The sequence below is a fragment of the Balaenoptera acutorostrata genome, chromosome 2, assembly GCF_949987535.1.
Source record: "Balaenoptera acutorostrata chromosome 2, mBalAcu1.1, whole genome shotgun sequence".
In the NCBI taxonomy this organism is placed as follows: domain Eukaryota; kingdom Metazoa; phylum Chordata; class Mammalia; order Artiodactyla; family Balaenopteridae; genus Balaenoptera; species Balaenoptera acutorostrata.
The window spans coordinates 25,443,792-25,458,530 of record NC_080065.1 but is presented as its reverse complement, the minus strand read 5'-3'; the positions used below and the strand labels follow the sequence as shown (position 1 = coordinate 25,458,530).

At 33.2% G+C, this 14,739-nt stretch overlaps 1 protein-coding gene across 5 annotated transcripts in view; it reads left to right on the top strand.

Annotated features, from left to right (window-relative positions):
- CDH9 (cadherin 9) overlaps positions 1-14,739 on the top strand; it is a 126,210-nt gene that overhangs the window by 38,235 nt on the left and 73,236 nt on the right. For all 5 annotated transcript variants that reach the window (XM_007172939.2, XM_057541832.1, XM_007172940.2 and 2 more), the window contains one exon: positions 4,155-4,419. In XM_007172939.2, the coding sequence (XP_007173001.1) occupies positions 4,204-4,419 (216 nt within the window). In that variant the 5' untranslated portion in view covers positions 4,155-4,203. The remainder of the gene's footprint in view (positions 1-4,154; positions 4,420-14,739) is intronic.

The following is a 14,739-nucleotide window of genomic DNA, read 5'->3' as shown; positions in this document are numbered from 1 at the left end:
AGTCAGTTCCAGCCTCAGCATGATTTTTTTCTCTTTTTTTTTTTATAAATTTATTTGCTTATTTATTTTATTTTTGGCTGCATTGAGTCTTCATTGCTGCATGCGGGCTTTCTCTAGTTGCGGAGAGTGGGGCCTACTCTTCGTTGCCGTGCACGGGCTTCTTATTGTGGTGGCTTCTCTTGTTGAGGAGCATGGACTCTAGGTGTGCGGGCTTCAGTAGTTGTGGCACATGGCCTCAGCAGTTGTGGCTCACGGGCTCTAGAGTGCAGGCTCAGTAGTTGTGGCGCACGGGCTTAGCTGCTCCACGGCATGTGGGATCTTCCCAAACCAGGGATCGAACCCATGTCCCCTGCATTGGCAGGAGGATTCTCAATCACTGCACCACCAGGGAAGCCCAGCATGATTCTTTAGAGGAGCTCTGGGATGCAAATAACATGTTGGTTTTAATACTTCTGTACCTGTTAGACAATGGCTCAGGGATTCCATGGGAGACAACTGTAAACCTGCAGGCATTTAGGCTCCCTGTGCCTGTGAGCAAAGTGGCTCCAGTAGCCAAGGGAAGTCCTTCAAAGAGTTGCAGGTGCAGGCCATTAGAAGCAAAGCATACAAAAATTGTAGTGCATGCAGAGAGAGAGAGAGAGAGAGAGAGAGAGAGAGAGAGAGAGAGAGAGAGAGAGAGAGAGTGTGTGTGTGTGTGTGTGTGTGTGTGTGTGTGTGTTGCCCATATTAAAGAATCAAAGGAAACCTGAGTAGAGTAACAGTGTCCACTTCAAACTTCTCTATGAGCCATCATCATCTCTTTCTGCACTAGAGTGATGACTTTAACTGTCTCCCCCTTAACCAAAGCCTTTCCTATCCTCTAACCTGTTTTCTAATCTGTAGCCAGATTGATCTTTTCTAAACATGGCATGTTAAAGTCTTCCAACTGCTTGCACTGGAAATGAAAACAAATTTCTTACTATAGCTTATAGTGGCCTATGGGATCCTGGCCTCTGCCTAAGTCTCTGGCTCCATCTAATATACAGCTGAACTTTTCTGCTTAAAGGCTTACATTCTACCCAAAGTGGGCATCATAGAACAGGCCACAGGAAATGAAGAATGCTCTTCAATTTCTCTTGCAAGTGTCATCAGCAAGGACGATGGCCAAAGGAAATTTCCCAGTGGGAAGAAACCAGGTTACCCAGAGTAGTCAACTAAGGAATTTGTTGTATTTCATCAAAGTGAATTAACAGCTATTCTGGAGATTCTCTGGCTGCTCATTTTTTACTGCACCATCCCTGATCAATAAAATGCAGGCATATTCTAATCTACTGGGCATTAGATATTACTTTTCCATTACACTTTTTGTAAGCATTATTTGACATTGTAGTGTTCTGACATTTATTTCAGAGTTTTACAGGTTGAGGTTAAATTTACCAGTTTCCAGTAGTTTACAGGATTGGTAATAGCCACATAAAGTTGATGGAAATAATCAATAAACAATCTAAAATAAGGATGTTGATGGAAAAATCAATAAACACTCTATAATAAGAATAAAAAGAGTTTTATTTGGGCCAAGCTAAGGACTTTAGCCCGAAAGACATAGATTCAAGAACTTGAATTGTGTTCCGCCAGACTACGAAATGAAGGAGGCTTATTAAAGGGCAAAAACCTTTACATGTTAAAGAATTACATAAGCTGTTTGTCAAGAATTAGGATTGGAGTTAGCAAGAAGAACAATCCTTGTTAAGCAAGGATTGGTTGGGGTCCAAAATGGTTGCATAATTTCAAGGGGAGACCTTGAGATCATAATGTTGCAGTTGCTAGGAGATGTTGTTTAGAGAATGCGGGTGGTGTCCTTGAGTCTGATACAGTTTAGGAAATTCAAGTTCTCAGTGATGCAGGAAAGTGTCTAAAACCATGTCCTCAATGGCCACCCATCTCCATTTTGGATGACTGAACCACAATTACTCCATTTTGGTTTTTAAATGCACTCTTTTCTTAAATGGTTAAAGTAGATGTACAATGCATGTTCAATAAGCCATGGATACGCTCTTTTAGTTAGCATAAAGTTCAAGTTAAACCATGAATAAGCCAGAATGACTTCCTCATACCTCAATAGTGAAAATTTCTACCATCAAGAATAATTATCATTGCCCAAGATTTCAGAGTAAAAGACAATAACGTGACTTTGATTTCTCTCATTCCGAATGAGAGATTTATGGCCACATATGTGTATTTTGTTAAGTAAGAACATTTTTTTAAATAATAGGTATGGAAACTAGGGTACATATAGCTGGACAAGCTAATAGCTCTGTACCAATAGCAAGCATCCATTCTTTACTCTGCTATGTTGGTGACAGATTAATACATATATATGACTATATTGGAAGCAAACATGGCTGATAATGGCAATGATGGTGTTGCTAATGAAAACACTAACATGTTGAGAATTTGTATGCTAGCACCATGGTAACTTACTATAAACTACATGTATTATCTTACGTAACAAATATTGTTTAAAGCTGTGGATCTAAAAACTAGCTCCAACACTTACCATCTGTATGATCTTTGTCAAATTACTTAAATTCCTCACACCTCAGTTTTCTCATAGGTATATGCTGCTGTAAAAATTAAATAAATCTTTGTATTACAAATAACTATGACTTTGTGATAAAAGTTCAAATAAAATTAATAACAATACCTTGTGAATCAGGAACTGATTATTCTCTTTTTATACAAGAAGTAGTTGAAACATAGTGATGTGGGTAAATATCCAAAAGTCTCAGATAATAAGGGATAAAGTCAAGCTAGATGCTTATATTTGACCTTTATGAATTGATAACTGCAACTGAATCCACAGATATATGGTCCAGCATTGGACATCTGGCCTAAGCCATGTAAATTAGAGTCCATTTCCAGAATTTTTTAAAGATAGAAAAGACCATCAGTTGCTTTCTGGATTGGATGATGTTAAATCTGAACTTCATATATTTGTATATTTCATCAGGTTGAGAAGGCTTAGGTCAAAGCCAGAGAGAAAAGAGAGAGAGAGAGCTCAAGTACTCAAGCCCCTAATTCTAGTTTTCATAAGCAGGAAATGCCCAGTTGATTCTTTACTCCTTTCATTCTTTCCTTTCCACAACTTGATATTATAATCCAATGAATTCTTTTTTTTTTTTTTTGCCTACACTAGTTGGAGATGGGTTTTTATTGCTTATCAAATCATTATCAGCAGCAGCAATATCTCACATCTTCTAGATTAATTAAACAAATTTACTAATAAATAAAATTAATTTTGAAATACCAAATGAATTATTTTTACTTCAAGAAGAATCAACTTACTATCTCAATAGAAAAACATTATTTCAAAATTCTGGATCAATTATCCCATAGGTAAGACCTCATATCTAATTTTGCAATACCAATTTTGTATGCTCTGTTTTTTTTTTACTATTTTAGGAAATATATGTGGTGTTGTTCTTAATTAACAGATAAAATGTTCCTGAACATGAGGAGAGCATGTTCTCCTCAGTCTCAAATAAATTTGAGTGACTTACTCAACTGATTTTTGGGAAAAAAAGTTATTGATTGTAAAGGATCAACATGGTACAGTGCTAGGTAATGCTAGACACAATCCAAAGTATATTTGGTATCATTTAATTTGCCTTGAGGCAACATCTCAACGTATTAGAGAAGAGCAAGGAGGAGGAGAAGAAGAGGAAGAGGTGGAGGAGGAGAACAGCTTGCAAAAGTTGGTAGATTGTGAACAGAAAACAGTGTTCTTATTCATATATATGTATATATTAATAAATATTCTACTTTTATTAGTCTTGAGGACTTTAGGAACACTTGATATGATCTTTGGTGTATTATGGAGCTTATCTTTTCAAAATAATGAATATTTAAATTACTAATATATTTACATGCTGTAATACAGTGGTAGTAAAGTCAGCTGTTAATTTCCTATTTATTTGTATTATATATGTCTCCCTACTTATCTGTATGATATATGAGTTTTTAATGACAGTTCACTTATGTAACATGGAAAAATAATGTATTAATGATATATTATTTATAACATTTAAATAACATTCAGAAAAGTTTTATAGTTTACAGGTTATGTGAAAATGAAACACAACCTAATAAACCATTTTTCTCCCACTACTTTTCAGGGGAAACAGACAGTACATTGAATTTGATTTCCTGCTGAAGCTGCAGATAATGAGGACTTATCATTGCCTACCACTATTCATCTGGACCTATATGTTTCATACAATTGATGCTATCCCATTTCAAGAAAAAGCTAGCAGTGAAAGGATAGTGGGTCTGACAGAAGATGATGGTAAAACGCTACATCGCACCAAGCGTGGCTGGATGTGGAATCAATTCTTCTTGTTGGAAGAGTACACAGGTACAGACACACAATATGTAGGCAAGGTAAGAATTTTTATATAAGTCTAGAAGCTGAAAGTGATAGTTATTTTTTTACAGCAGCTTTCCACATCACTAATGATTATTTTAAAATATTTGGCAAATGGCGATGTGCAGAAGGCATGTTGTAAATTCTTTCCGTAGGATAGTGTGGGGAATGTGATTTATTCAGGTAGTTAGTTTAGGTCAGTATCCATAGTAAGCCTCAAAATAAAATAACTAATTTGTGGACTTAATTCCTTATTAATCAGCTAGATATGATTTAATATTATGCATGTGCATCTAAACGATTAAAAAAACTTTCTTTGAAATTTAAAGTTATGGGTAAATAATAACTCAGTGTGTTATATGAAGCAAAGCAAAATGCAATTACAATATACCAAAAGTTACTAAAATGTATTGGTCTCTGCTGATGAATAATTTATCAAAAAAGTTAAATTAAAATGTCATTAAGATTTCTTAACTCCATATTTCTGATATTTTCTAGGATTGTGGTGGGAGCTGGGTCTGTAGATAGGAAGTGCTAGTAAAAAAATTAAAAATTGTACGTGGATAAATCCAAGGTGGTAGGATTGCATATGGCAAGATAAAAGAAACACAAACACACATGTGAACACACACGCACACATCTACACAAACGTTAGTCTAATGGGATGAAGTTAGACCACTACTATGAAACGCCCAAACATGCTGAGATGTTTTTACACACAGCATGGGATGTGAATCTGTGTTAAACTCTCTTGTACAAATTCACTGTGGGTGGAGCACAAATCTGGGATGATCAATTTGCTTTCAGTGTCAGGGTGTACCAAAGGACCAAGAGGATGAATTATGAGGATTTTTTATAAGGAAATACTGTAGAATATTTTATGTCATTTCAGATGTTTGCAATATAAGAGAGAAAAGTCAGAAGTGTTGAAATTAAGAGAAACTTTTGTTTTCACAATAATGCAAACTGAAGTTTACTAATTCTGTTTTCTATAATAAGGGACACCTTTGGTTCTTACTCAGGAAGATTACAAAGTAATAACAATTGCCATGTAGTTTCACTGTAATTTGAATAGACACATGTGACTGAATTACTTGGGCAGAATAGTAATACTGCTCAAGAGAAGAATTAAATTTAACAAGAAGCATAGCAAAGTCTCCTACTATTCTGTTAGAGAAACTTCATATGCAATTGATTTTTTTACACATTAGATCTAGATCTTGAAAAATCCATAGCTATCATGGATTAATAATCAATTGCTCACTTGTTTATAATTATTGAGAACTGAGCAGATTTAAGTATTTTAAAATCTGGTTGTTAAAACATATTTATTGCATGAAGAGATAAACTTACAGAGATAGTATTTATTATTTCTAAAGGAAACAGTATTCATACAATAATTCTGAAATATCAACTTAATTGACCAATACATTTTCGTTAAAAGATATGTGTTTTTTTAAAATTATTTGGCCGCTCCGCGCGGCATGTGGGATCTTAGTTCCCTGACCAGGGATCAAACCTGCGCCCCCTGCTTTGAAAGCACAGAATCTTAACCACTGGACCGCGAGGGACGTCCCAGAGATATGTATTTGTACTTGATTTGCTAAGTGTAATTGTCGAACTGCCTATAAATAGTCACCATCTAAATTCAATAAGGTATCTTTTTTACAGAATTAGCTCTCATTTTTTCATAGTTTTAATTCCAAAACGTTTACTATTCCATAGCTGAAATTATCCAAAGTATAATCATAGAATTCTGAACTGGAAGGGAATTCTAACATTGATGAAACTCTTGGTTACAACTGGATACTACTGGTGTAGGTGTTAACTAAAATGATGAGAAACAGAAACACCAGCTGTCAAATCGTTAGGAGTCTGGTTTATATTCAACTGAGTATCAAACGGTGGGATGCCTCTCTCTCTTGCACTTTCATATGTTAATGTGTGTACTAAATATGGATATTTTCCCCAAGCATATGTAAAATGATGTTCTTGGATAGGCGATTTTCTCTTAGGCTTTTAGAGTATGGCAGTATGATTTGTACAGAGACAGAAATAAAGTCTGAAATTTCCTGAAGGATATTTAATAAATGTTTATAGCACATTATAGTGTTTTTCAGAATCTAAATAAATGATCTTTATAAAGGTTTTAGAATGTCATTACTTATGGTGCAGTACATGTACCAGCTGCTTCTGATTTATGGGCACATTGTATCCCAAAAAACTCTTTACAGTTTCATTGTTTAAAACTAAGAACATATGAGAAAAATATTAAGCCTTAAAGCTAGGTGCTCAGGACAGTCTACAAAAGCTTATTTCATACTGAATTCTACAAAATCTACTTTTACAATAGAGTGCTATCATTTCATTCTTACTGCCAATCCCCTCACTGCCAGTACTGTAATACCACATCTCTGCACCATTGCATCAGCACACTAAATATAGTCTTTTCACTTGACTTTAATTTTTAATTCTCAAAAGAATATTACACACTGTTTCTTGAATGATATCAATCTCTTGGACAAAATGTATATAGAAAAATAACCTAAATTTACTTAGGTAGCTTTCAGTGTTCAGTATCATTGTGTATTCCTGCCTATGTTCTATATTCCCATAATTAGGTAGCCTTGGCTCCTAAAAAAGTGAAAGCTTTCCTTTTCCAAATACTTGACCTCTATCTGATCATGTTCACAGGCCCTTTTCCACAGAGTATCTAACATCCTTTTCCATAATCTCATCTCTTCTCTTTGCTTTAAGTCCTACATCAAGTACATCCTCCTACATAAAGCCCATCTTCATTCTCCCCAGCTAGAATTTCCTGTCAAAGTTATGAAATCATCTATCAAAACCTTATTTATGGCACAATTTTAATTATCTTGGTCTAGTAATTTATCTCCTAGAATCTGTGACATTTGGGATTTGAATTAGTGTTAGATTTAAGGTATTTTTCTTTCTCAAAATATTTGACATAATATATTTACTCAAAATTAATATTCACTTGATATCTCAATAGATCTTTACTGAGTATTTATTAATCTGGGTCCTGAGAGATCGACACTATAAAGCACAGAAGGAGCAAAATTAAAAGAAATATATTTCCTGTTCTTGACACATGTTACACCAAAGTTGATTCCCTTTCTATATTTGTTATACTCGAGGGCCCTAATTGTAACTAAGCCCCTCCCATTTTGCTCCAGGCCCTCAAAACAGCGCATACAGTTTAGAATCATTTCACTCCAAAATAACTACCACAGGTATTTAGAATTAAAAGTTAAATAAGTGCTGATTGAATTAGGAATTATAACTACTTCTAGAAAAATTTTCATTTAAAATATATTAGTGAGCATGTTTTTTCTGGAATATAAGTAAAAAACTGTTCAAAAAATATTAGAATGTGGTAGAAAATGTTTATTAGTATGATTGCCAATTATATGTGTGATTTTTCCTGATATCTTCCACCGATTTCGCTGCTTTTGAACTGTTTCAATACTCCAACATTCTCTTCCTCTACTTCCAAACTTTCAGAGGATCAAATGCACCCTTACATACTCATCAGTGTTAAAAAAAGAAGAAAACAAAAGAAAAAAGAAAGAAATAGAAGTAGTAGATTCTTCAGGAGGGTACAGGGAGAGTGACAGGGGAAAGTATTTAAGCACAAGCATCATTAATTATAATTATTAGTAATAATTATCATTATTATCATTATAATAAAAGGAATTTGTGCTACCTACAAAAAAACAGGTCTAGAAAATTAAAAATTAATTTAAAAAAATCAAAGATAACTATAAGCATACCAAGACAAGGTAAATTGTTTACATATTTCTACTTATTTACTAGTTATATTTTCTTAACATTCTTGACTTTCTATTGTTCATGAATATTTTATTTTGCCTTTCTCATTCAATGTTGTGTTTTTGGATATTGTTAAAATGTCAATATTAGTCATGTCATATTATGTCATATACATAATCATAATCATTTAAAAAATTTCCAAATGTTCTATTTAGACTGTCTGGTTTTATACGTGCGTGTGTGCGCACACACACACTCACATCTCTCTGTGATAAAAATTTTGTACCTGATAAGTTTTAGTGTGTTTTAAATTATCTTTAGGATGAACTGGGAGATTGGGATTGACATATATATACTAATATGTATAAAATGGATAACTAATAAGAACCTGCTGTATAAAAAAATAAATAAAATAGAATTCAAAAATTCAAAAAAAATTATCTTTATTTAGGATAAATTATTGAAAGTGAATTTTGCAGAATCAAAGATATGAATGAGTTTAAGGTTCTGGATGTATATTAGTCAATTGCATTTCAGAAAATTTATACGACTATGTATAAATGTAAAGTCATTTACATACGACTATGTAAACTATCCTATATGTTTCAACAACATAGGCTATTTGTATGTTGGATATTTATTTTTAAATTTATCACTGTATTTTAATGTGGATGTTAACCCTGTGCATTACTGTTCAATTAGCTTGAAAAACTGAACACCTACAATGTGGGACACTATGCTGAGTCCTAAAAATAGGAGTCAATAAGATGAACTGGTCCTTATCTTCGAAATAGACAGAAATAGCTTATTGTAGATAGGAAATTCTCTATCTACAGTAAGCAAAATTCTATTATTGCTGGCCTGCTAGGAGAAAGACCCAATAGAAGTCTCAATTTAGGGGAAAGATGAGACATTGTTTTTCTTACCCAATGGACTGAATTCCTAATACCTAAACTTTCACCTAAACTGGAATCATTCTCTAAATTAATGTTTGTTTATTTGGTAATTTAGGAACTGCCATATTTCCCTATTCCAGTGAACACAGACATTTTTACCAGATAATCACAAATATTCAAACTTTCCTTGTGCAAACATTTTGTAATTTGTCCACAATAAATCCTAATAACTCATGTTAAGGGTCTTATAGCTATGCTGGTGGTGTTCATGGGAAAGGTGTTAGAAAGTTATTCTAAAAATTGTCCAGCCTTCTTTACACTGATTTAAATCATAAAGTAATTGTGGTCACTCTAGATATGCTATTAAATTTATAATTAGTGGAATTTCCTCAGTAAATATTCTATTTCTCAGCCAGAATTTCCTAGTGATGTGATTGCTATAAATCATCATCGTTAGAACTATACATTAAAAAATAGAGGCAAAAACAAGGGTTCAAGGTTAATGAATAAGTAACTTGGCAAATCTAAGGGGAAAGAGGCCTTCTTCTCCTACAGTGGGAAGTGATATGTTTGTTATTTTGTGAAAGTTTCAACTCCCTCGGTACTTTCTAACAACAAAAGTTTTTTTAAAAATTAAAATTGCATTCTCCCCCAGTATATATTCTATTTTTCCTCTATGAATACAATCAAGATTTGTTGCTATTGTGTGTTATTGGTTTTAGGAAAAAACTTCATTTTAAAAACTATTTTGGTAAATGTGTCTTAATACTTGAAAAAACTGTGTATTGCTTAGTTACAGGGTATAGTATTCTGTAATCTTAGGTAAAGATGATGATGGTATTGTTCAGTTCTCTGTCATTACAATTTGTGTATCTCCTTTTTCCAATTCTTACTGTTAGAAGAATATTAAACAGTTCCATTTAAAAAGTTCTCTTCTTACATTTGTCGATTTTTTCATTTATTTCTATGCAAGTATTAGGTGCATGGCCAATTATCTTTTTGTTTCTGATTGATGTTTCATTATTAAGAAACATCACCTTTATCTTTGATAATACTACTTGCTTGAAGTGTACTTTGCCTGATCCAAATTTATCCATGCCAACTCACTTATGTTTGTGTTTTTGTTGTTTATCTTTTTCCATCCTTTTGTTTTCAGTCTTTCTGTGTAATTATAGTAAAAATGCAGCTCTTGTAAACAGCTCAGGGTTGGTTTATGCTTTTTTATCCAGTCTGATAATCTTTAACATTTCATTGGAATGTTAAGTCCATTCATATAAAATGCAATTATTGATATAGTCTGATAATCTTTAACATTTAATTGGAATGTGAAGTACATTTATATAAAATGCAATTATTGATATACTTGGATTTGAGTCTGCCATTTTCTTTTCTTTTGCCCCATTTATTTTCATACCTTTGTTTCTGCTTTCCTACCATTTTTGTTAATTGCATATTTTTTAAATATCTGAATTTATGTCCTTTATAATTCATCCTTAAGCTATTATACTGTGAACTGAATTAACATTATATATTTTATAATTGTTTATAACATGTTTACAATTATTACAGTAATCTTTCAACAATATAATTTCTCTTGCCTGTAGGACTTCATTCTATTTTTGTCATATATTTTCCTTCTGTATATATTATAAAGTCCATCATACATTGCTAATGTTTATTATTTAGGCATTTTATTATTTATTTAAAAGCAAAAAATCAAAAAAAATATTGTTATATTACATGATTACCACTTCCAGTCATGCTTTTCATTCTTTCATGTACATCTTAATTTCTGTATGCTATTATTTCCCTTCAAACTGAGGACTTCCTTTAGCATTACTTGTAGTGTGTTTGCTGGAAGCAAATTTTCTTAGCTCTTTTTAATCTGAAAATATCACTATTTGACTTTTAATTTTGAAAAATATTTTAATTGGTTATAGAAATATATACTGATTTGACAGTTGTTTTTTTTTTTTTCCTTTCAGCACTTTAAATTTTTGTTACATTGCATTGTGGATTCTATTACTTTTAATAAGTCAGTCATTATTCTTACCATTGTTGCTCTGTATATAATGAGTATTTGTCTCTGGTTGCTTTTAAAGTTCTGCCTATATCATCAGCTCTCAACAGTTTGTCTTAGCAAGTATCTTACTTTGATACCTAATTGTGTTTTATTAATCCTGCTTGGTATTCACTGGCCTTCTTAGACCAGCAGATCTTTTTTCACTAAATTTTAAAATGTACGATCATTTTATTTTTGTGGCCAGTTCTACAAAATTAATAAACAGCATGGACATGTAGATTTAAACCACTCAAACACCAGAATGACCAAGAGTAAAAAGACAGAAAATCCCAAGTGAATGTGATATGAACAAGCTGGAACTCTCATGAATTCAAGTTGAACTATGAATGCTAGAAACATTAAAGGAGACCAAAATGGAGAAATACAATATGCTTAGGGATTAGAAGATTAAAAAATAATCTAAAGATTAAATGCCATCATAATCAATATCCCCATGTATTTCTTTTATTTTGAATTAATTTCAAACATTCTGAGGGTTGTTCAAATTGTACAAAGAACTATACAGCATTCAGCAAGATTTACCAGTTATCAACATCTCACCCACTTTGTTTTATCACTCTTTTTATTTATACAGATTTTATATTGTGGCTGAACCATTTCAGTTTTGTCATTACTTTTAGGACTTGTCTCTTTCTGAGCTCTATAGGAGTAGTTGCAAACCCACAATAACTTGGCAAGATTGAACTCTAATTTCTGTTTCCTGCTGATGAAATCCACAACTCCTTAGCCTTCTTGCTGACATTTTCTACTAAGTTTCCTGGAGTCAGATATTGTGCATGTGAAGTTTAGACATCAACTTGGAGATGTTAACGGAGACTTGAGGGTTCCATTCTCTGTGACCCTCTCCTCCCTAAGATTGTGCTCTCCAGTTTCTATCTACCCTGGCAAACCCAAACTCCAATCAGTGTCTCCTCAGCCCAGTAATACTGCTTCTTCCTGCTTGGGCTCTAATTATATGTTTCTAACGGTATCTGGAAAGTACCCTTAGAGGAAAAGTCTGCTAATGATATTAGGCCACAAAAATTTAACTCAAGGTCATAGGCTTTGCACACCACCTCTATTGATTGGTGTTTCGTGTCATCAAGCAGTTTTGTCTGTCTGTATATCCTTTGTTTGGGTCATGCTTTCATAATTATTCTCAGTGGATATATTTGTCCAGTGAAATTACCTGTGAGGATAAAAACCTAAATATCAAGATTGCTTTTGAGAAAACACATCATGATGTGACTATGCACATTTCATGAACCAGTAAGGCTTATTATAATATTGTAAGATTTAAAAATGTTTCAAATGTGCTAAGTCAAAATAAGCTCTATTTTTTCCCCAAAGGTATACTTATTATTTCTGTTTCATGGTTTATTATATTAGGTAGGACTTTCAGAGTGTTTTATATCATAAGTGGTAGTGTGAATTAGTTCCTTACTGTGATATGTTACTCTAAACAATACGATCCTTGGTTTTTTAAGGTTCTCTGGCATGTTAAGAAACATGATGGCTCACTGTTTTCTTCCTGGCAAAGAACTCAGACCTTCAAATGGAAATTTGCTGTGGCCATTTGTAAATGTTTTCTATTCACTTCTTGTCTGGACCAGCAAGCATATTTTAGAGTCACATTTCTGCTTTTCCATTCTTATCTCAAATGCCCAGTGAGAACAATGATAGACGTCCCTTCTTTCCAGGGCAGTTTTGAACACCACCACTCAATCTACCAGTACATCAGTGAGAGCATGAGGGCAGAAGTCAGGTGTCACTAGTTAGCCTGCCTGTTTTGAACTATCTACTCCTCTACTGTGTACATAACAGGGTTATATAAAATAAACATAAAGAGCACTTTGTAAAAATACTTCCATTATGTCCATTGAGACTGGCTTATTCTTTGAAAATACAGATTTTTTCCCCTAGTTCAGTGTCTGGCATTTATTAGCACTCAATTCAATGTTGAAAGTAATCTAGGTTTTTGAGCACAGGAGTGTGATGTTATCATCACTATTATAATCACTGCACTGATTAAGCACAAGATAGAACTGAAAATGAACAGGCGGATGGCTTCCAAACTCACTGAACTGCTTTAATGGAGTTTTGCAAAAGGAAAGAAATATCACATATCATGATGTTTTACTTATTAATTTTCGTAAGTACAAAAATCATTATTTTGCTCATTAAAGATGGCCTTTTTTTTAACATCAAGACGTGATTTTAACAAAATGGAGCAGAAGAGGGAAGAACTGTCTTAAAATATATTATGCGAAATAAGTTGGTAAAATTGAGCCACATTAAATATTATAAACAATACATGTTACTTTGTTAATTTTTAATGTGATTTAAAAAGTAAAGATGCATTATAAACACTGTTTTAACCTTAAATTCATTCATGATATTAAAGCAGAAAATGAAATCACAGTACAAAAATGAAAGCCCATACAAAGAAATATTTATTAACACATGTTTCTGAAGATATATTATGGTAGAGAGACAGACACTCTAATCAGTGAAACTTTTTGCTGTTGGTGGTGTTGTTAGAATTACTTGAAAAGCCTTGGTCATGGAAGGAGTTGAAATTGGATATTGTTTTACAGTTATATGTTTGTGATAAATTTAAACTCAGTCTCAAATGTATATCAATAGTTAATATGATTTGCACTGCTAATCTTCAAGGAAACTTTGAAGTAAAGAATACAAACTAAAATAGAGGCCATAAAGGTGACTGCAAGCTAAAGTACAAAAGCAAGTGATGTAATTATGTAATCAGATATCTAGCAGGACTTTCCACAGGCTACACTGAACTTAGTAACTTAGGTTTTCCAGTTTCTTAGGCCATTAACTGAAGTCATAGTATAGGACTAATATGGAAAGCACATAGAGTAATTAATCTTAAAGCCCCATCTCATTATTAGGTATCACTTCAAAGATAGATAAAAATATAAACTTTTTTTTAACTTAAAAAAAAAAAATTTTTTAACATCTTTATTGGAGTATAATTGCTTTACAATGTTGTGTTAGCCTCTGCTGTATAACAAAGTGAATCAGCTATATGTATACGTATAGCCCCATTTCCCCTACCTCTTGCGTCTCCCTCCCACCCTCCCTATCCCACCCCTTTAAGTGGTCACAAAGCACCAAGTTGATCTCCCTGTGCTATGCAGCTGCTTCCCACTAGCTATCTATTTTATATTTGGTAGTGTATATATGTCAAAGCTACTCTCTCACTTCGTCCCAGCTTACCCTTCCCCCTCCCCGTGTCCTCAAGACCATTCTCTACGTCTGTGTCTTTATTCCTCTTCTGCCACTAGGTACATCAGAAACATTTTTTTGTTTTTTTAAGATTCCATATATATGTGTTAGCATACGGTATTTGTTTTTCTCTTTCTGACTTACTTCACTCTGTATGACAGACTCTAGGTCTATCCACCAAACTACAAATAACTCAATTTTGTTTCTTTTTATGGCTGAGTAATATTCCATTGTATATATGTAACACATCTTCTTTATCCATTCATCTGTTGATGGACACCTAGGTTGCTTCCATGTCCTGGCTATTGTAAATAGAGCTGCAATGAACATTGTGT